At 32.2% G+C, this 22,085-nt stretch overlaps 1 protein-coding gene across 15 annotated transcripts in view; it reads right to left on the bottom strand.

Annotated features, from left to right (window-relative positions):
• The window catches only part of DPYD (dihydropyrimidine dehydrogenase), an 863,430-nt gene that overhangs the window by 613,392 nt on the left and 227,953 nt on the right, over positions 1-22,085 (bottom strand). For 13 of the 15 annotated variants that reach the window (XM_065549305.2, XM_005542629.4, XM_065549291.2 and 10 more), the window contains 2 exons: positions 8,318-8,514; positions 1,092-1,173 (listed from right to left, as the gene is read on the bottom strand). In XM_065549305.2, coding sequence (XP_065405377.1) covers positions 1,092-1,173; positions 8,318-8,514 — 279 coding nt within the window. Of the gene's footprint in view, positions 1-1,091; positions 1,174-8,317; positions 8,515-9,176; positions 9,300-22,085 lie in introns of those variants that run through there. The other 2 variants (XM_065549317.2, XM_074000937.1) reach the window with 1 other exon arrangement.

Below are 22,085 nucleotides of genomic sequence, written 5' to 3'. Positions count from 1 at the left end.
TATTTAATGAGATTTAGAGAAGAACTTGTATTCAAAATGAAAGACATTTTAAAACTTTTCAGAATATACTTCTGTAAAATAATCACCCCTCAATTATCTATCTTGAACACTGCAATTTTGAACATTAAGATTTTATAAAGTTGCCCAAATCTACACTGTGTGTTTTTATTCCCAGACATCTTGTTTAGTCATTTTGTGTGAATGTTTCATCACCTGACCACTGTCAAATAAAATGTAATTATAAATATAAACCACAAAATATTGTTTTGAGTGTCTTCTCTTCCATTGATTCATTTTAAGTTTTACTGGTAAATGCAAAAGATATGAGTAGTTTGTTAATCACTTTTCAAAATATCTTCTGCATATACTTACAGCATGTATTACGTAAATCACAGTACATTACTAATCTATTTTGTTATATCTATTATGAAAAATTAACATTTTTGAAACAAAAATAGCAGTATGTTCAAGTGGAGAGCTAGAGTATAATGCTCTTAACAGAAAAGAAGAGAAATATTTAAAGCTATATGCTGAAAATAACAATGTGCCTAATTTTCAACCATCTCGAAAAGAACACAATATTTATTTCACAAAATAATAAAAAATACGAAGCTGTTGCTTTTTATCCCACTGATTTACTCCTTGTGTTGAGAAAGGATTATCACATTCACACTACTGACATGATGAATATAATAAATAAAATAAATCTCCATAAGAAATTATGTTCCAAATTGTGAAATACTAATGTTTCAGAGTGCACACAACTTGCATGAAAAAACGTGATTAAAGAAACCAAATCCTTCTATTAGCTGCACTGAACCCCTAAAGCAATTTAGGAATTTGTTTCTTACAGACAATTAATCACATGCAGGCATGCCAGATGAGAACTATTGATTGCCCTTTTCCAGGCTAGTGGCATTCAGACAGTAGACAGACAAATGCCCTAAGCAAGGGGAAGCATCTTTGTGCTTCTGCCTGGTGTAGCTTTTAATTGTTCTTTCCTAAAATGCGTGACATTTGCTGTTAATCTTTGCGTAGAGCTTACTCCTCTCTTTTTGAGCAGTACACAGATAGGTGTTTTTCTCATTTACCTTTACACCAAGGTCCTTCATTAGCTCAATCTCAAAATTCACTACATCATATGGCAGCCGGAACTGAGGGATTTCAGAAGTACTGAAAAAAAAAAAAAAAAAAGAAAAAGAAAAACAGGCATCAGTAGAAAAATGACCAATCTTAAAAAAATGTAACATGTCTTCACGGACTAGTAGTAAATAAATATCTCTTCTACGGATATTTATATATCACATAAGATATGCATGAGGACATCTACATTTTTATTGACATAAAAACATTACATGGAGTGAAGATACAGTAGAAATTGATATGAAAATAACTAAGTTACAGCAATAGAAAATGATAAACATAAAACTGGCCAAAAGAAATTTCAATACTTTTAAGTTCAATAAAGTGTTTGGTTGATTTATTTAATAATAATTCTATAAATACCTAAGATAAAAAAAAATCTTAAAATCTATTAATAAAGCTAGTTGGAGATACAGATTTTAATATATGTGTACACATATATACTAATATTCATACACATATTCTATAAATATACTTCTAGCTTGCTCAAATGCAAATGTGTAACTGTATTATCATACTGTTTAGAATATTACAAAATCAGTTCCATGTGATCTACAGAATATTTTTACAATAAATTAGTCTTCTGTGAAAGCAAAGAGTATCCCAAAAGGTTCAGTCATGAAAAAACAATCCTATTGTATATTAATGCCTATTGCCTTCATTTAAAAAAACAATCATGAGGTCTATAGCACTAGTATTCTAGTAGTATAATAGAGTATTAAAAGTAAGCTCAAGACACTTTCCAATGTTTTGTTAACAATTATGAAGCTATGTATGTGCATGAATACACAGCAATCCATCCATTCATTCACTGATTCATTCATTCACCTACTCATTAAAAGTGAATAGTGCCAGGCACAGTGTTTACAAAGTGCCAGGTAAGTGTAAGCTGCAATGATTTGATGGTGAATTGTACCAAACTCTCACTGTTAATAAGTTATTTTTTCTGATCAGGGAAAGATACATAAAAGATAATTACATTTAGAATGTGGTATGCACAATGAGAGAAGTATAGCCACTATATCTTTAGTGTGTGTGTGTGTGTGTGTGTGTGTGTGTGTATAAAATAGCAATTATATTTTAAATATTACAAAGATTAATTCGTTAAATAAATAATTGTTGAAGATGAATCTTCTGGATCAACTGAAAAGTCTTCCAAAGTACAGCCTTTTCATTCCTTGATGACTTAAGAACTTGATTATTCAATTAATTTTTATATATCAATCAGCAAGACATCATGCTCAATGCTATAGAAAATGCAAGGTATCAAACACTATAAAATCAAAGCTGTACACTAAAGGAGCTTCCCTCTAGTTAGAAATATAAGATTATGTTTAAGAATGAATTCAAGCATAGGGAAAAGATAAAAATCTCTTAAGACGACTTGTGAACTCCAGTCACATTACCTCAAGGTAACGTGAATGCGCCAGAATGCTCTGGGCACCAAGAAGGCTTCCCCTTCAAAGTCTAAGTAGAAAGGTTCTTAACAACTATGGACGTATGTGGACACAAACAGATACCCAGACTTGATAGACATGCGGCTCCATGAGAGAGAGATTAAATATGGACTAAAATCGGGCACTGATGCAGATCCTCAAAAGGTTGAACAGGAAAGCAAAACCAATGGACTATGAACAAAGAATTTCAGCCAAATAAACCAACTACAACAAGATGAGAATCTTAAATACATCCAGATATATCATGAAGCTGAGAACCTTCCAATGAGTCAGGTCAACTCTTGGATTTTTATGGGATATAAGTGGAAGCACATGGAATAAAAGGGGGAAAAAAAATGGTGTAAGTGCAAGCCAGTGGTTCTGACTTAAGAAAAAACTCTGAAAGAGCATGTTAGAGAAAACAGGGACAACTTTTCTGTTGGCCAGAGAAAAAGAAAGGAAGGAACACCTAACCTAGCAGTAAGAAACCTGAGAAAGGAGGAAGGAGCAGGCACCACCCATGGCAGTATAACTTTGAACAGATATAGGCACCAGAGAAAATGGAAACCAGGCTGCTGGGCTTCAGCAGCTCTGCTTAAAAACCCCACGCTGCTCTGAAACCATTGTCACCAACACTTAGCACAGTGTTAAATGAATAAGTGTGAGAGAATCCATTTCCCAGCATCTCCTAAAGTAAATCAGATAAATGTGAAACACTGAGAAATGTTAGTTAGATTTAGTTACACTTAGGTAGGTAGGGGTGGGTGGAAATTACTGATTGTGAAAAATATGATGTATTTATATTCATTAATAGATGAAGTCAGCAAATAGATGAAACACATAAGCACATACATAAGCAGAACAAAATGACAAATGTAAAACACCAAATCTGAACAAGTGTTTCAAAGGAGGGAAGGCTTATTGTGGGATGATATAAGTGGGTAGGAGAAATGTCTTAGGACTTTAAAATATCATCAGTGTGTGATGGCTTCCACATTTTTCTTCTTAAATTCCAGACTTTTACGTTCACTTGGGTGTCTAACAGGTATCTCATATTTATCATGCCTAAAAGTAAGCTTTGGTTCTTGCATCCCAACACTGGTCCTCAGACAACCCCATTTTATGAGTTGCTCAGGCCCCAGACTCAATGTATCACACACTATTCCCTTTCCAGCACCATACCAAGCCCAGATGCAGGCAGTAAGAGAATGTGTTCTTTTTAGACAATTTAAAAACCATTATAAAACTTACTAAAATGGGCCCGTTTTATATTATTTTCATCAGCTAGTAATTCTAAATAATATCACTAATATCCTAAACAATGTCTCTGCCAAAAAAAAAAATTCTCTGGTGGGTCTAAATTATAAATAATAGCCATAGTTGTTTTTGAGTTTTAGTAATATATATGTAAGCTTTCAATGATCCCGTTTTTATTACCAACTCTTTAATTAAAATTGTGTTCTACAGGAAAGTTAACTTGCAGAACTACATTAAATAGAGGCCATCAGCACCTGCTGATTCAGCTACAGGCATTCCTCATTCCAACTCCCCGCGGGCGACATATGCCTCCACTCTGTGATACTACAGATTCCAATATGTGAAAAGTTGATTTGGAATAGATAAAATGATAGGACATGAAGCAATATGAATTACTTCAATTCTGTCATTTTGTATGATCACATGGAATTTTTGTGTTTAAAATTGAAAATAGCTATATCCTTAATATTAAAATAATTTAATCATTAATTTTTTGTTTTACAGGAATAAATTAAAAATAATTATTACTGGTTATTGTATGATTCTTATGGAATTTTATTGTATAGACCAGAGGATAGTATGTTAAAAAAATCTATTCTGAGTACCTAGTATACTAGGTATACCACTAATCCATCATTTTTTAAAAAACTTCCTCGTTTATCATCACCTAATATATTCTATATTTGGTTTATTGTTCGTTTATTGTCTGTCTCCCCATGACTAAAATATAGGCCCCATGAGAAGGCATTTTGCCTTGTTTACTTTTATGCTCTAAATAGAGCCAGAAATCATGACCAGCTCATAGTCAAGTGATTGATATATATACTAAAGGAAGGAATGGAGGGAAGGAGAAAGGGGAAAATACAGGTAGATATCAGGTCTTGGAAGGGTTTTTATGCCAGGCCAGATCCGTTATCTCTGAGGTTAGGAGGAGTTGTTGAAAGGTTTCAAGTGGAAGAGTAATAAAATCAGATTTGGAAACTAAAGGAAGAATGAATCTGAAAAGACAAATCAGGAAGGAGGTTACTGCAGTGGTAAAGAAAGTGAGAGGTGGCCCGGCACAGTGGCTCACGCCTGAAATCCCAGCATTTTGGGAGGCCAAGGCGGATAGATCGCTTGAGGTAAGGAGTTCAAGACCAACCTGGCCAACACGGTGAAACCCCATCTTTATTAAAAATACAAAAATCAGCCAGGCGTGGTAGTGCATGCCTATACTCCCAGCTATTTGGGAGGCGGAGTCAGGAGAATCTCTCGAACCCGGAAGGTAGAAGTTGTAGTGAGCCTAGGTCTCACCACTGCACTCCAGCCAGGGTGAAAGTGCCAGATCCAAAAAAAAAAAAAAAGGAAATTGAGAGGTAAAGGATATCAGAGGACATTTTTTTACAGTGTTTGTAAAACGGAATTGCCAGGATACTAAAGAGTAGCCCAGATAATCCCCATTTTGGTGATGCCATCCCCTGAGATGGAAAACTCAGGAAGAGAAGCAACATTGATCATTGATATGAAGTTTATGAAGAGATATCTAGGATTTGAATGTATAAATCTGTTGCTCAGAATGGAGAAAGAGGTCAGAGCAGATAGGGATTTTTAAGAAATTTGCATGTAGGTGGTAATTGAAACTATGAGAGTAAATGAGATTACTCTGAAGACTGCATGGTGAGAAAGGAGATAAAAGGACAGAAGACAGAATTTAATAGGAATGATTATTTTCCAAGTTTGTTGTGCTTAGGAAAACAAACTTTTCTTCTATCTCTGATCCTGTAACAATCTAAGGTTTTGAAAAAAATTTTTCTTGTAATCATAAATCCTTTAGTATAGTCAGTGGAATGTCAAGACAACATGAAAAAAAATCTTTCTTCTATTTTCATGTTTCTTTCATGTAATGAAATGTATCTATAACAACTTTCCATTCTTTTTAAAGCACAATTCTCATACTCTGACAGAGGTATGCTTCAGTTCATTACCATATGGATAACAGACTTTAAATTTGTATTACATCACACATTCTCAAAATATTTCCTATTGCTATAACTATTTCACCTAGACTTCATTTCTCTTTACTGTCAATCAACAAGAAAAGTAATAGGCCTAATAAAAATGATATAAAATTTGAAAGAGGTAAAGCAAAGGGCAGCATTGGCCTCACTATCCTTCCTAACAATAACGTCAAAATTCTTATATATTAATTTATAAGCAAAAAGTCAGAAAGTATATATGTGCATACATTCTTAAAAATCTCTTAACACTATTTTGTTTATCTTTGTTATAATATCAAACCCTTTTAACCCTGTTAAACTTGTGCCCTGATAAAAGAAGCCACTGTTAGAGGAAAGTAAAACTACTGATTATTTTATAAATTTGTTGCAACATTAAAAATAATTGATGTGCTCAATGCAATAGATATTAATCCTAGATATTTTTCACTGACTCTAGCGATTTCTTAAAAAGTTGTTGTGATACTAATTCACCAGGGATAAAAGAATCTGTTTGGATGCAAAGCAGAAGGAAAGATAAAACTTGACATTACTTCCTTAAGCAATTGATTTCACATACAAAGCTAATTTAATCTTTTTCAGCCACTTTGAAGACACAAGACAATAAGAGGCAATCATAAGTAGAAAATAAATTAACAGGAAAGTTTTGTGATTGTAATTCTGGTTAAATTCCAGCGTCAGTTTTTATAATCCTGTAACAGTGACACAGAATGCCTTTACCATGGGACAGTACAAATGAGATTGATTAAATATTTCATATTGTCTCTACACACTGAAAAGATTCAAAGCCAAAAGAAAAAATTTAACAACTTTAAAAGAAAAACCACCATGTTTGGTCATGAATCCAAAGAAGTCTGTCCTCACTAAAACATGTTCAGCAAATAAATTTAAAAAACCAACTTTAGTACTAATTTATATTAATTACAAATATCTATCCTGCATTTGAGTTAAAAAAGAGATAGGCTAACAACAGTAATCTTCTACCAAAATTGGCAATACAGAGTAACTGATAAACAGGGTGGGTTCCATTTTAGCCCTTTTGTGAAAATGCAATCAAGTGGCAAAGAGGTTTTTCCCAGCTTACCAGGGTGCAAAATTAAGTTCATATTTTAAAAGTTAACTCAGATATTCACTGATGTGTATAACTGAAAAAAAACATACAATGCTTATACATATATTGTTAATAGACTATGTCTTTTTCTAATTAATAAAGCTGTGGTAAATGCCATTAACATGATAGTCTAAATCTTTCCAGCAAAACAATATATAGGACATTTTACTTTCCAGAAAAATAAATTCATAAAATACATGTAATCTCTTGAAATTCAGAGTAGTGGAACATCAATACAGAAGAATAATTATTTCTTAACAATCAGGTTGTTTCATATCCACACTAAAGGGTCTTCCTAGTATGTGATATTTTTGCTTGATGATTCAGTCAAGTAAGATTATATTAATGATAGCTTATACATCAATATTTATGTCAATAAACATCTCAACATATTTCTATCAATGATAGAAATAATTGATAATTTTGTATTATCTTGGGCTTAGCATATTGTTGTTTGAGTAATATTGAAATTTATACATTTATTAACATATATTCAGAGGTGCCAAAAAACGTAAGAAACTTCACAAATTTTAGTAACAACTTGATTAAATTTATCCTCTGTGATTATTGGGTATGATTAATTTACTGGTTACATATAGGGCAGTAGCCATAACAAATTTAAATGTTAAGCATAGAAACAGATTTTTATAATCCACGATTTTTTAATAGTATATGCAGGGAAAATAAAAATCAATTGAGTAATATTATTCAGTTACATCCAAATTCTTTACTTTGTATCAAATGTTTTAAGCAATATCTACTCCCTAATCATAATAAATTTTATTTCTTTATGATAATGAAATATATGTCTAGTATAGAGTTCTGTTTATTTTCAATATATATTCCCATTCCCATGTATAAATCTTCATGGGAATAATATGATTACATGATTTTAAAAATGTTATATTTAAATACATTTCTAGTAGTCAAAAGTAAGACTTAAGAAATTTTAAACTGAAAATATGTAAGACAACATATCTAATTAGACAACACAATGAATAGTCCAATATTCCATGGAGCTAGGTTTTCCCCATCACTAATATCCATGATTTGCAGGTATATCTCCATTAAAAGAAATATTCACAGGGCTAAAACCATCTTTCATATGGTTGGTTCTCATAATCAAAAAATAATTTGCAGAGATTTCTCTTAAATTCACAGAACTAGAGAGAAAATTTCTTAAATAAATATTGCTTCAAGCCAACTGCAAATTTTAAAGTGAATAATGTAATCAAAATGTGAACATTTGGAAAAAGAACATTTAAAATACCATCTGTGAGCCTGAAGTTTCTATATGATCATGAACCAACAATATTCATAATTGTTTTGCTCCCTCATTTCTGACACTATAAACATGAAATAAATGTAGGCATTACCTTAAACCACCAACATATTCTTGTTTTTCAAATATAGTGATGTCAGAGTACCCCAATCGAGCCAAAAAGGAAGCACAACTTATACTTGCAGGCCCAGCACCAAAAAGAGCAATCTTTGCAGAATAGGCTTCAGACATTTTTTCTGGGGGAGGCAGGGACGGATTTCTGATCTGTGGGATACTCATTGCCTTGAATACCTATGGAGAAATCAATTGCCATTGTTAAAATTTTGAAACTAGCTTACATCCTCAAACATATTTTTAATGTTTCAAATTAATTCTTGTTTTAAATAGCAATGAGCAATACATTTTCAGTATTAATATGGTACACTTACAACTTTTATTGTGTCAACTAGATGAGGATTTATGGCTAACTCTCAAATCTTTCCTTTCTAGAGTCATGCCTCCTCTAGGAAACACTTCTGGGGCACATTCCCTACTCCCACCTAGAGGGTAAGTTAAGTGCATCTCCTCTAAGCTCCTACAGCATAATCCATATGTCTCTACCATAACCACTTACCAACCTATCTGTGGCATGTATTATGTTTCCATGTCAGTCAGTAGAATGTTAGTTCCTTGAATCAGAAAACATGTCACATCACATGTAAACACATTACCCTTGCATTAGAGGAGTTAGCATTACCATGGCACACAGTAGACATTTAACAAATAATTTCTTGAATTCTGCTTTTGATGATGATAGATTAACTTTGGGAGAATAATGATTTAAAAAAATAGTTGAAGCATTCAATAACTACTGATGCAGGCATCTTGGAAGGGCTAACATCTCAGAGAGAAAGTAAGAACGAAGTTAGGTGACCAGAAGTCACTTTTCCCCTGAGGGATTTGCCACTTCTTACCAAAGGAAGGAAAGCTAAGAATCTTGAAGAGAACCACAGCTCAGAAAAGAGATGTTGGCAGTCTTTTGAAACCAGAGAGACACAGAGTTTTGGAAATGTAGGAGGCCATTAACCTGGAGCAAAATAAAGTGCAGAAAAGTGAGCTTAAATCTTAAAGTGCATACGACAAAAACCTAAGGAAATAAAGAGAAAACCAGATGGTCCAGGAAAAACAAAAACTGGAGTGACTAAATAAGAAAGAGCCCTAGTAAATACCCCACCGTACAGCTGAAGCTTCTGGAGTGCTACACTCTATAAGTAGGGCAAATGAGGGGTAAATAGCCAATCCAGCCTTGTCAACTCGGCCCTGGATTTAAATGACAGTGATCAGTCCTCACTCTTATCTATCTACCAAATGATAGAATACACTTTCTGTGAATAATAAGTCGACCACAGTTTCTACAAACTTTTTATAAGATGTTTGGGTTTTTATTTTAAAAAGTCCAAGCCTGCAAGAAAAATAAACCTAAAAAAATTGAAAGGGATACATACATAATCTAGTAAGTGTGGTTATCAAATGTAAATTTTAGAATAACTATGATTTATATGTTCAAAAATATATAAGAAGAATGTAAACTTCAATACAAAACTGGAATTTGTTAAAAATAAAAAAAATTAAATTTACTAAGTACATTTAGTAAAATATATTTAGCAAAATTCATAACTAGCTACTGTGGAAGGAAGGAGTGGGATTTAAAAATATATTATCAAAATGTATTAATTAAAATTATTATAAATAGGTGGTAGAGGGTAGGAAACAAAAAAAATGGTAAGATGGTAAATATAAACATAAACATGAGAAATTATATTAAATGTAAATGGACTAAAATTCCAATTGAAAGACAAAAGTTATGGAAGATAAACACCTTAAATGTAAGAGCACAGATAGATAAGTGTAAAGTTAAAGACTAGACAAAGTTATACAATACAAACACTAACCAAAAGAAAGCTGGTACATATATAACAATATTAGAAATATTAGACTTTAAGGCAAGATGCACTACTAAATTTGAAGAACATTTCATAGCAAGGAAATGGTCAATCTTTCAACAAGATTTTATAATTCTAAATCTATAGGCTCTAAATTACAATTTTAAATATATAAAGGGAAATTGATAGAACTAAAAGCAGAGGAAATAAATCACAATGGTCTCATTATTCTACTCTCATCAAAACTTGACTACCAATAGAAGTGGCCAATGAATAAATCCATATTATAGGTAAGTTATTTATGCTATCTAATGGATTGGCTCACAGAGTTGTTTGCATTTAACAGGTCAAAGCAGTAACTTTCTCTCCTGGAAACCCAGAGAGAGATCGATAGATATAAATATAAGTTTTCTTAAGAGTAAGGAATAAAGGTGACAGGACTTTACATTTTCTTAACCTCATCCCACATGTACCACCAACTACTGTAAATAAAGTCAAAACACATAAGGCACATCCAAATGGTCTTATTAAAAAAAAAATTAAAGAGGGTATTATCAACAAGTATTATAGGGTCAATTTCTCAGCATGAGATGAACGGCTCTGATAAATGGTCTCATAATATTTTGTCATTTTCATTCTAATAATTTGTAACATTTTACTGGTTTACTTATCTGTTTCCTCTCTTAGACCATAAATTATTTAAGGGAAGACAACATCTTTGAATTCATATTTTAGTATTCAGTGTTTTTACATATAAGGGGGAATATATGTTAATTAATGAGATTAAATTGATAATATAATAATTTATTCCCAGCTACAATTTGCATTATTTACAAATTATTAATATGCGTTCCTTCTCTTCCCTGTGCTATCCAAACAGCACAGATTTTCTTACATATTATTTTTGAATCAACACATATTGTTATCTTTTATTCCTTTCTAAGCAACATGAACAGGGAACTAAATTCCAGTTCTAAATTAATAAATAATTTTATATGATCATTAATTAAAATGTAGTTAAAATATATTTTACATTTCCCCAAAGAAAGGTTTCACATACTTTTCATAAATATTTATTTTATTAGATCATTAATTAAAATGTAGTTAAAATATATTTTTTATATTTCCCCAAAGAAAGATTTCACATACTTTTCATAAGTATTTAAAACATACATTTAACGTGATCAAGGATCTCTGATCAGGAAATAGAGATACAGCTAATTCCATTTAGGGATTAAATAAATACTAATTTCTTTCATATTTAGTTGAATAATTTTAGCTTTGTGAACTAATAATTAAATATTTAACTTTCCCATGTTAAAATCTGCTAAGATTTACAAATAACACTGCATTTTAACAAATCTTAAATGAAGACGTTCATGATTTAAGTATCATTTATATATGACATCTTTTACAATGGAAGCAGATTTAATATGACTACTAAGAATTGTTTTAGGCTACAGCATTCATTATAATGTGAATAACCCTAGTGTGATAACCAAATGGAATAGAATTTGTGCTCAGCATTCATTCAGAAGCAAGAAATAGGTAAGTTCTGAAACACCTAACATATCTGACACAAATTCTAGGTAATTGCATGCAAATAATAAAGTAGAAATTACCAAATAATAAACCATATGTATGTATCTTCACCTAAAATATTTTAATTTTTTGAATAAAACTTTTAAGACTTCTTTTAAAAAAATTATCAAATGCAAACACTGAATTATTTTTAAAAATGTTTACTGAATCCGTACTAAGTACCCAACACAGAGTTAAAGACTCTTAAAGTGTTTTAAGAAATGAAAGCAGGCCGGGCGCGGTGGCTCAAGCCTGTAATCCCAGCACTTTGGGAGGCCGAGGCGGGCGGATCACAAGGTCAGGAGATCGAGGCCACAGTGAAACCCCGTCTCTACTAAAAATACAAAAAATGAGCCGGGCGCGGTGGCGGGCGCCTGTAGTCCCAGCTACTCAGGAGGCTGAGGCAGGAGAATGGCGGGAACCCGGGAGACGGAGCTTGCAGTGAGCCGAGATCGCGCCACTGCACTCCAGCCTGGGCAACAGCGTGAGACTCCGTCTCAAAAAAAAAAAAAAAAAAAAAAAAAAAAAAAAAGAAATGAAAGCAAGCACACTCTGCAGTACACTCAGTATCATGAGCACATACTAGAATGTAAACTGTTAGCCCCTGATTTGCTCAACCCCAGGCACCGCAGCTTAAGAGCTGTTCAATACATGCTCATTACATTGCTTGGCTCAATAAACTAATCTATCAATTGGTATCCCTTTGCCTGCTCTGTTCTGGGATTTTTTCTTTACAACCTTTTATTGCACTGGGTTTTCCCCCTGAGTTTTACAGGAGTTTGGATTAACCTTGATGCAATTTTTAAGGTAGTAAATAATTGAATCACACTTTTGTGAATTTCAGCACAACAGGTGGTATATTTTTAAAAGTATGGCATTGAAACTAGACTCTTGGGGTTGAGTCTTGACTTCCATCATTCTCATGATGTATGGAATTGAACAAGTCCTTTAACATTTCTACACCTCAGTCTCCTTAATAAGGTGGGATTAATAAAATATATTTCATAGAGAGGCTTTGAGGATTTAATGAGCTAATTATATCTTGAAAGTGCTTTAGGAAACTGCCTGCCCATATAGCAAATGTTATTCTCATTTCATCTAGCATTCAAATTCCATGAGACAGAATGTATCTAAACTCAGTGTCCAAGACGGAATCCACTAGCCACATTTGACTAACTTCAAATTAAAATTAAAATTAAATAAAATTAAAAATGCAAAGACCTCAGTAGCACTAATCATATTTCAAGTGCTCAACAACTACATGTGGCTAGTGGATAATACATTGAACACATCCATTACTGCAAAAATTAAAATTTCAAACATATGATGCAATAGATATAAATAATCTCATGATCTCATTGTTCAGTTCCCACCTATGAGTGAGAACATGCGGTGTTTGGTTTTCTGTTCTTGTGATAGTTTGCTAAGAATGATGGTTTCCAGCTGCATCCATGTCCCTACAAAGGACACAAACTCATCCTTTTTGATGGCTGCATAGTATTCCATGGTGTATATGTGCCACATTTTCTTAATCCAATCTGTCACTGATGGACATTTGGGTTGATTCCACTCGGACTCAGGAAGGGGAACATCACACACCGGGGCCTATCATGGGGAGGGGGGAGGGGGGAAGGGGGAGGGGGGAGGGGGGAGGGATTGCATTGGGAGTTATACCTGATGTAAATGACGAGTTGATGGGTGCAGCACAGCAACAAGGCACAAGTATACATATGTAACAAACCTGCACGTTATGCACATGTACCCTACAACTTAAAGTATAATAATAATAAATAAATAAATAAATTAAAAAAAAAAAAAGAAAAAAAAAAATAAATAAATAATCTCATGAGCATAATTAATGGGAAATAAATAATTTAGAGGCAGTGAGTTTGTAGTCTTTGTTATAGTTATTTTAATATGATTTTTATGACTACATGTTTATATACTTTAATTTTTCACAATTACTGTGTTTCACAACCCATTTACATAATTCCTAAAAATTTAATCAGTACTAGAGCTGGTCCAAGCTGGCTTCAGCACACTATTGCACCTAGGTAATACGTCAGCACTCATTCAATGTTTTTTTAGCCACTAATATTCTTCTATCATCAACCCTAAATTCTGAAATATATGTTACATTTTCCAACTTAATACAGACCTGAAGGCATAAGTGGCCCTCTACCCCTTTAAAACATCAGCAACTAATTCTTTTTTAACTGAAATACAAATAATGGATTACTTCATGTATACACAGTATACTTCCATGAATGCAGCCTAATTCTGACAAAATGAGAGTAAATGGACAAAAAGCCAAATAAATCACTCCAAAAATATTTTGTGGGTGAATGGGGGGTAGTGAATATTATGAAACTATGAAAAGTGAAATCAATTATAAATCTAGAGTTGGCATTTTATGAAAAATATAAATTAAAGTAACTAATAATGTAATACTTTAAACTGCCAATGAATAGATTGTGTAAGTTAAAAAAAAAAAACAGAGAATTAACTTAATTTTGTTAAAATTAAAAATAAAAGTTTGGAAAAGTTAGTCAATTAAAACAAGTTATACAACTCAAAATGTCCATAAATATGAATAATATTTTTCAAAAATAATATTTTTCATTCCGTTTATTAAACTACATCAGTCTTCAGAGAAGTGTAACATAAAATTACAAATAAATTATGCATAAAAGATACATTAGGTCCAGTTATTTACAGTATCAAATTCCTAAGAGATATATCTTAGAATATAGTTCCCTGTTGTTTCATAATGTAACAAAAATATTCTAAAATAATTTGGCTCTTTTCATGAGAAAGACCCCTCTCTTTTTCTTTTAAGCAAATGTCAGTTGTCCATCAACTGACTAATATTCTACGATTTAATTTTTAAGTTGAAGGGTCAACTGCCGAAACAATATAATAAATGAAATAAACTTGTTAATATCAGAAGAGAGTAACTGAAGTATTTAAAGATGAATGAAAAGTATACCTAATATGTATTTTCCCCACAATAATAAGAAGGCAAATATTTTTTGAAATATATCCTCTGTTCCAGGCTTTATGTTAAATCTCTATCATTTAGTCTTCAACCCTCCTTTTATGGAGGTACAATTATTAGATCCATTTCCTAGATGAAAAAACTGTGGTCAGGTTCATATGCAAAAGATTTTATCCTAAGGCTACTTGACTCCAAAGCCTGAACTCTTAAACTCTGTTATTATCACATTTTCACAGTAATTGTTAAAAATTACATTATATATCTCTAATTTTCCAATAAGAAATGCATAACTGAAATAAATATATGAATTTGTCATTCCTAACCCACTTAGAATGTGTTATATTTTAATATATTAAATTCATATGTTCCGATAAAATATATTTTGATATAATATATTCTAGTCAATCTACTAACAAAAATAGCTAGTTATTATAATTAATAAATTAACTTTACAAATCAACAATTGTTCATGAAGTGTTCAAAAAACACTGAACTACCTCATCTTGTTTCCCACCATGCTACCCTGACACCAGAGAACTAAGGTAGTTGGTACATTAAGAGAATTAACTCCCTATTATCAACGTCCTCTCCAGAGTGCTACATTTGAGTACATTTATTACAACTGGTGAACCTTCAATGGGTTTGCAAAAATTTTATTATGAAAATAGCATCATAGGACTACAGCATCATACACAATAGTTTCTTTCACTGTCCTAAAAATCTTCTTACTCTCCATATGCATCCCTCTCTCACCTTCTCCCCAGCAACCACTGGTCTTTTTAGTGTCTCCATAGTTTTGCCTTTCTAGAATGCCATATAGTTGAAATCATACAGTATACAGCCTTTGCAGATTGGCTTCTTTCATTTAGTAACATACATTTAAGTTTCCTGCATGTCTCTCCATGGCTTGATAGCTCCTTTCTTTTTAATCCTGAATAATATTGCAATATCTGTATGTACCGTAGTGTATTTATGCATTCACTTACTGAAGGATATCTCAGAAATTTTGGTGATTATGAATAAAGCTGCTATAAATACCCAAGTGCAGGTCTGCATGTTAATGTAAGTTTTCAACCCTTTGGGGTAAATTGCTAGATCATATAAGAGTATGTTTAATTTTGCAAGATACTGTCAAACTGTCTTCCAAATTGTCTGTACCATTTTTCATTCCCACCAGGAAAGAATAAAGTTCCTATTTCTCCTCATCCTCTCAGCATTTGGTGTTGTCAGTTTTCTGCATTTTGGCTGTTTGGTCTCCTCTGAATGTTTGTGTCCATGCCCCCCTCCACTGCAATTCAATTCATATGTTGAAAACTAACCACAAATGTTAGAAAGGTTGGGTTTTTAAAAAGTGATTAGGTCATGAGAGCCTTAGGAGGTGATTAGGTCATGAGGAGCCCTTCTCAATTAGATTAGTTCCCTTAAAAACAGCCCCAGGGGAACTACCTTGCCCCTGCCACATGTGAGACAGGCACAATAAAAAGCCTTTACCTATGACCAGAAGGCAGGTTATGAGCACATTATAAATCTACAAACACTTTGATTTGGAATTCCCAGCATCTAGAACTGAGAGAAATAATTTTTGTTGTTTATAAGCTATTCAGTTTATGGTATTTTGTTATAGCAAACTGAGCAGACTAAACATTGTAATAGTATAGTGGTATCTCACTGTTGTTTTATGTTGCATTTCCCTAATGACATATGTGAAGCATCTATTCAGATACTTATTTTCCATCTGTATATCTTTCTTGGTGAGATATTGCTAAGGTCTTTGTATCATTTTTTAAATGGGTTGTTTTCATATTTTGGGGTTGTAAGAGACTTTTGGACATTTTGGATAATAGTTCTTTATCAGATATGTCTTTGGCAAATATTTTCTCCTAGTCTGTGGCTGGTCTTTTCATTTTCTTTCAAGAAAGTTTCCTGCAGAATAGAAGTTTTAATTTTGTTTCTGTGTTTGTTTTGAGATGAGAGTCTCACTATGTTCCCCAGGCTGGTCTCAAACTCCTGCACTCAAGCAATCCTCCCTCAGCCTCCTGAGTAGACAGGACTACAGGTACATGCTACCACACCAAGCTCAGAATTGTTTATATTTGATGAAGTCCATCTTATCAATAATTTATTTTATAAATCTAGCCTTTGATGTTGTACCTAAAAAGTCGTTGCCTAACCCAAGGTCATCTAGATTTCCTCCCATGTTATTTTCTAAGAGTTCTGTAGTTTTGCATTTTACATTGAGGTTTATGATCCATCTTTAATTATTTTTTTAATGGGTGTACGTACGGTCTGTTTCCAGATTCACTTTTTTACATATGGAAGTAGGGTGGTACAAACATCATTTGTTGAAAAGACTATCCTTTTCCATTGTATTGCCTTTGCTTTTTTGTCAAAGATAAGTTGGCCATATTTATGTGTGTCTATTTCTGGGCTCTCTATTCTGTTTTAGTGATCTATTGTCTATTACTTTAACAATACCACACTATCTTGATTACTGCAGCTTTACAGTAAGTCTTAAAGTCAGTTAGTCTGAGTCCTCCAAATTTGTTGTTCAATATTATGCTCTTTTGCCTCTCTATGTAAACTTTAAAATCCATTTGTCAATATCTATAAAATAGTTTCCTGATATTTTGATTTGGGATTGCACTGACTCTACAGATCAAACTGGGAAGACCTGACATCTTGAAAATACTAAGTCTTCTATTTGGAAACCTGGAATATGTCTATATGTCTCCATTTACTTAGTATTTTTTATTTATTTCATCACAGTATCATAGTCTTTCTCATATACATCTTATACATATTTTATTAGATTGATATCTAAGCATTTCGTTTTTAAGGATGCAAATGTAAATGGTATATTTTTAATGTCAAATTCTAATCATTTATTGTTATTGGAAAGGAAAGTGGCTGACTTTTGTATATTAATCTTATATCCCTTTTTGCCATAATTGTGTATTAATTTCAGGGGTTTTTCTGTTGATTCTTTGGAATTTTCTACATAGACAATTCTGTCAACCGCTAACAAAGACAGTTTTATTTTTTCCTTCTCTGTGTATATTTCATTTCCTTTTCTTGTCTTATAACATTGTATTTGTGTTCTTTTTAAAGTGTTCCCTTCCCCACAAATATTGTATCATGTGGACTATTTTAAGATTATTTTAATAGGCACTAAGATTTTGATTAATTTCAAAATTCCTGGACTCCAGCGATATGCTTAAATAAAGTAGTAAAAGTCACCAAGGAAAACAGTTCTACCTTAGTGATAAAGAAGAATAATTATTTAAAAGTGAATATCCTTTTTAAAATTTTACTTATTTTTTTTACTTTGTAAGTGATATATTTTTTTTAATTTTACTTTTACGTTTTTTAATATTGTGGGTACACAGTACACCCTTCAGGAACATGTTTAATATTCATTTTCTTGCATATTCATTCTGTGATTTCTCACCTTTCATTCATCTAGAAAGTGCATTTATTTCATCAGTCCAAATCGACTTTACCAGTATTTTCTCCATAATTTTCACATTACTTTGAAGCAAGGGAGAGATTAAACTGATACTTAAAATGGAAAGATTGCAATGCAGAGAGGAGCCCTAAGTCTCCTCACCTTCTGGAGACAGAAACAGTACAATTTTCTATAGTGCTCTATAAATGAAAAAGGAGAAAGCATTGTAAATAAAAGTATATCTACCAATTCAAATTTGACGGTAACTCTTGCTCGTTTTAACCTTTCTTGTTTTCTATAACAGTACATAATGAAAATAAACATAAATGTTTGATAGCTGTAATTATTCCTCAGTTACTCTGTTTGTTCTAATTAAACAAACAATAGCAAATACATGCTATAGGGAAGTCATGAGAAGTAAAATATTCTTGGAAATTTTAGAATATCTCTACTAGTTGAAGGATGAATTGTAACAGTATGGTAGTATTCTGCATACCTCATAAGAGGATTATACTCTTGCAAGTGTTTAGCTTGATTTCATTATAATACAAAAATAATTTCTGGTAATTTCTAAAGGAATGTTATTTCATCAGTGTAGGTCTAAGATAAATCTTAATAAAAATATTACATCAGTTTTTCTTTTGCTAGTTTCAGTTTCTTGAGTTACTTAATTAGTGGGATGAATGTCTCATTACCTTTTGAATGCCTGAATGGGGAAAGACTGCTATTTGTGCATCCAAAAGTAAGTTACCTGAAATTACATACCTTCTAGGAGATGCTTCTATGTAATTTTCTTTGTTATTTGTTTCCTTTTGTAAAACAAGTCAAAGGAAATACTGAGTACATACTAATCACTGCATTCATCCTTTGAAAAGAAATATACTTGGGCTCCTTGAGAAATAGTTTTCTTCACAACAATTAGACCAGGAACACCAAAAGTGAGAACTGTGTTTCAAATGTATTAGAAATGATAAAAACTTCATGTCATGTCAAATTTTTAGTTATCAAAATTATTACTGTATTAGTAATTCTCAAAAAATTTTTCCATAATTTTCATATTATTAAAATAGACATTGAGAGGTACAACTGACAGGTTAAAAATACCGTGTTAGCTGAAATCAGAATATTCTTCCATTCAATTTCCTTTTCAATTTGGTAGGTATTGTTTATGTACCTTCTATGTCCTAGACACCAGTATGAATAAAAACATAGACTCTCCAGTAAGTAGCTCCCTGGATAATAGAGCACTAATATGTCTTATTTTTAATAAAATATATTACTGTGCAACCTGTCTGGTACAGGGTTAATTTTCACAAATGGTGCTCTCAGAATATTCGAGAAGGTAAAACCTACCCGGAAGAGAAATTGACACATAAGTCAAATCTTAAAAACAACAACAAAAAATATATATTAGAGAGTACTTTGCCTTTCTAAATACCAATTCTGAAAATTAAAAGAGCAATGATTACTTCAGCAATTTATTGTGAGGGTTAGAGTCAATGGTGATAGCTTCTTGTGATGAATGTCTTCTCTTTACAAGGCACTCTCTGGGGAACTTAACATTTGTATTTCCAATCCTAAAAATCTTTGACTTTAGGTATCATTGTTCATTTTCTATGCAAAGGAACTGACTCACAAGATTATTCGAACATTAAGTCCATGTTATTATGACTATACAAAGGTTATATTGGGGATTTGATAAACAAATTGAATAAAATGGTTTAAACTGACCAAATATAGTTGAAAACGTAAGTGTTTATAGTTTGGTTATGACAAACTTTACTCATCCAAAATCATATGTTCAGGACACTTACATTAGCCCGCAGATAGGCAAAATCATCTACCACAAAGCCTGTTATAGAATAAAGTGCTGAATATTTCATGTAATTTATCAAATACAGTACTGAAAGTTAAAAATAATGTAGTTGAATGAGTATTTGAAGTTAGTTTTGTACTAAATGTGTATCACTTTTACACCATTTTAAAGTCAAAAAATCTTAAGTTGAATCACTAAGTTGGGGACTATCTGCACACTTATAAGTCACTGTTTTTTAGTACATGGTCAGTTTTGATAAATGGTCTGCAAGTGCATGGAAAAGATGCACTTGTTCTATGTTAGTCAGGCTCAGAAAACTATAGATTTCTTAAATCAATCTAATAAACTTTATACAAATAAACCTTACAAATTTTGAGTAAGGTTATGTTGTCATGTGTATAAATGTTTATGAATATTACACCTTTTGATTTTTTCTTTTTATTATTTTTATCTTCCAAAACACTTCCTTGTCAATATTATAAAACTTTTTTCATATCTTTATTTTTAAAACCTCAAAATAAGTTATTATTATTCTGGGATCAATATTTAATTATATTCACAACCATATTTTTACACATTGTTTCTTTTCTTCTTTTTTCCACATTTGTTTCCTTCCTTCTAAAGAATAACTCTTAGTAGATGCTGATGAGAAATCTAAGGTCAGAGTAATTGTCATTTGGTTTTTCAAGTAATCTGCTTTCCCTTTATCTTGAAGTTCTGATTCTCATTATCTTTAGTATTGCACAATATTACCACAACCCTGTGTCTAGGTGAAGACCTTTCATCTTTCCTTTCTTCTGGAAAATTTTCCACCATAACTGCTTTAAGGCTCCTCCTGTGTCAGTCTCTCTCTCTCTACTTTAAGACCTCCCCTTACATGTGTATTGGAGACTTAGAAGCTTCTGAAGTTCTCTATTAAACTTTTCATTTATTCGTATCTCTTTATTGTATTCTGGTTGAACACTCAGATAATATTTTTATTTTTTATTTCTTTAGTTCTGCAATTTGTGCCTCTATCCAGCCCAAAACTGACCTTTTCTATTGAGATTGTCATTACAGTGTAAATCAAGTCAACTATTCTTTATATTAAACTCACTGCTGGTTTCTTTTTATTTTATCTCATTTTAGGATATTAATTTATACATATTAATTTTAAGGGCCTGATTATAATACTATTTGTGTTTCATTAGAATAAAGTCAGGTACCATCAGGTAAGTCTTTAAATTATCACTGATAAATTATCTTTCCTAACGTAGTAGTTTCCACCTTTTTGTTTCTCATTTACACTGAGTGAATTTTTTCTCTTTCATTGCACTCCCCCTATGGCTTCATATCAGGTATGTGGTGGCCTTCAATCAACAATACTCCTATCCCTCTCTCCCACTGCAGAACCAAGTTTCGTAAAGTCCAGGATTCCAGTTCAAGGTATTAGAGGTATCACAGAACCAAATCACTGTGCCATAGACACATGCCCACAACACCTGCTGTACAGCTGTCTCTGCTTCTTTCTGCAGCTTTCTATAAGCCCCAGCTCTTTACAGCAGTTGCACCTATTTTTTTTAAACTTTCTATGAGGTGGAGTTGAGTCCCATCCTCTACCATGCAAGATGTTTTGGGCACTTATTACCCTAGACCACTCCCCAGCAGAAGTTAGCAGAGAATAACTAAGTCTCCATGTTTTTATACCATTTCTGGCCCAAAAGGTATTTATATTTCCTTTTCAGTTCACCTCTTATTTTTTTTTTCTACTTTCATTAAATTTTATTTATCATTGTTATTTGGAGATAAATGGGTGGCTTTAAATGTTAACTTAAAAGCATCATGCCTTTTACAAGTGATTCATGTTGATACAATAATATTGCTTTATACTACTCTATATTATCATTCATCAAATATTTTTATGAAAGTATATGTTTTTAAGTTGTTGAAGCTTAAACCAATGAATCTTTTAAAACTGTAAATTGCCCATGAAATTGTATATATTTACATTTATTTTTAAAAACTAACCTAGAAAAAACTAACAGCAAATAATTTTAACCATGCAATTTTGGTAAAATTTAAAGTTATTGCCCCCAAAACACTGTAGCTTATTTTTAAGCT

This window comes from Macaca fascicularis, chromosome 1 (assembly GCF_037993035.2).
Source record: "Macaca fascicularis isolate 582-1 chromosome 1, T2T-MFA8v1.1".
NCBI classification, from domain to species: domain Eukaryota; kingdom Metazoa; phylum Chordata; class Mammalia; order Primates; family Cercopithecidae; genus Macaca; species Macaca fascicularis.
The sequence above is the reverse complement of the archived record's forward strand: the minus strand, read 5'-3'. Positions and strand labels throughout refer to the sequence as shown.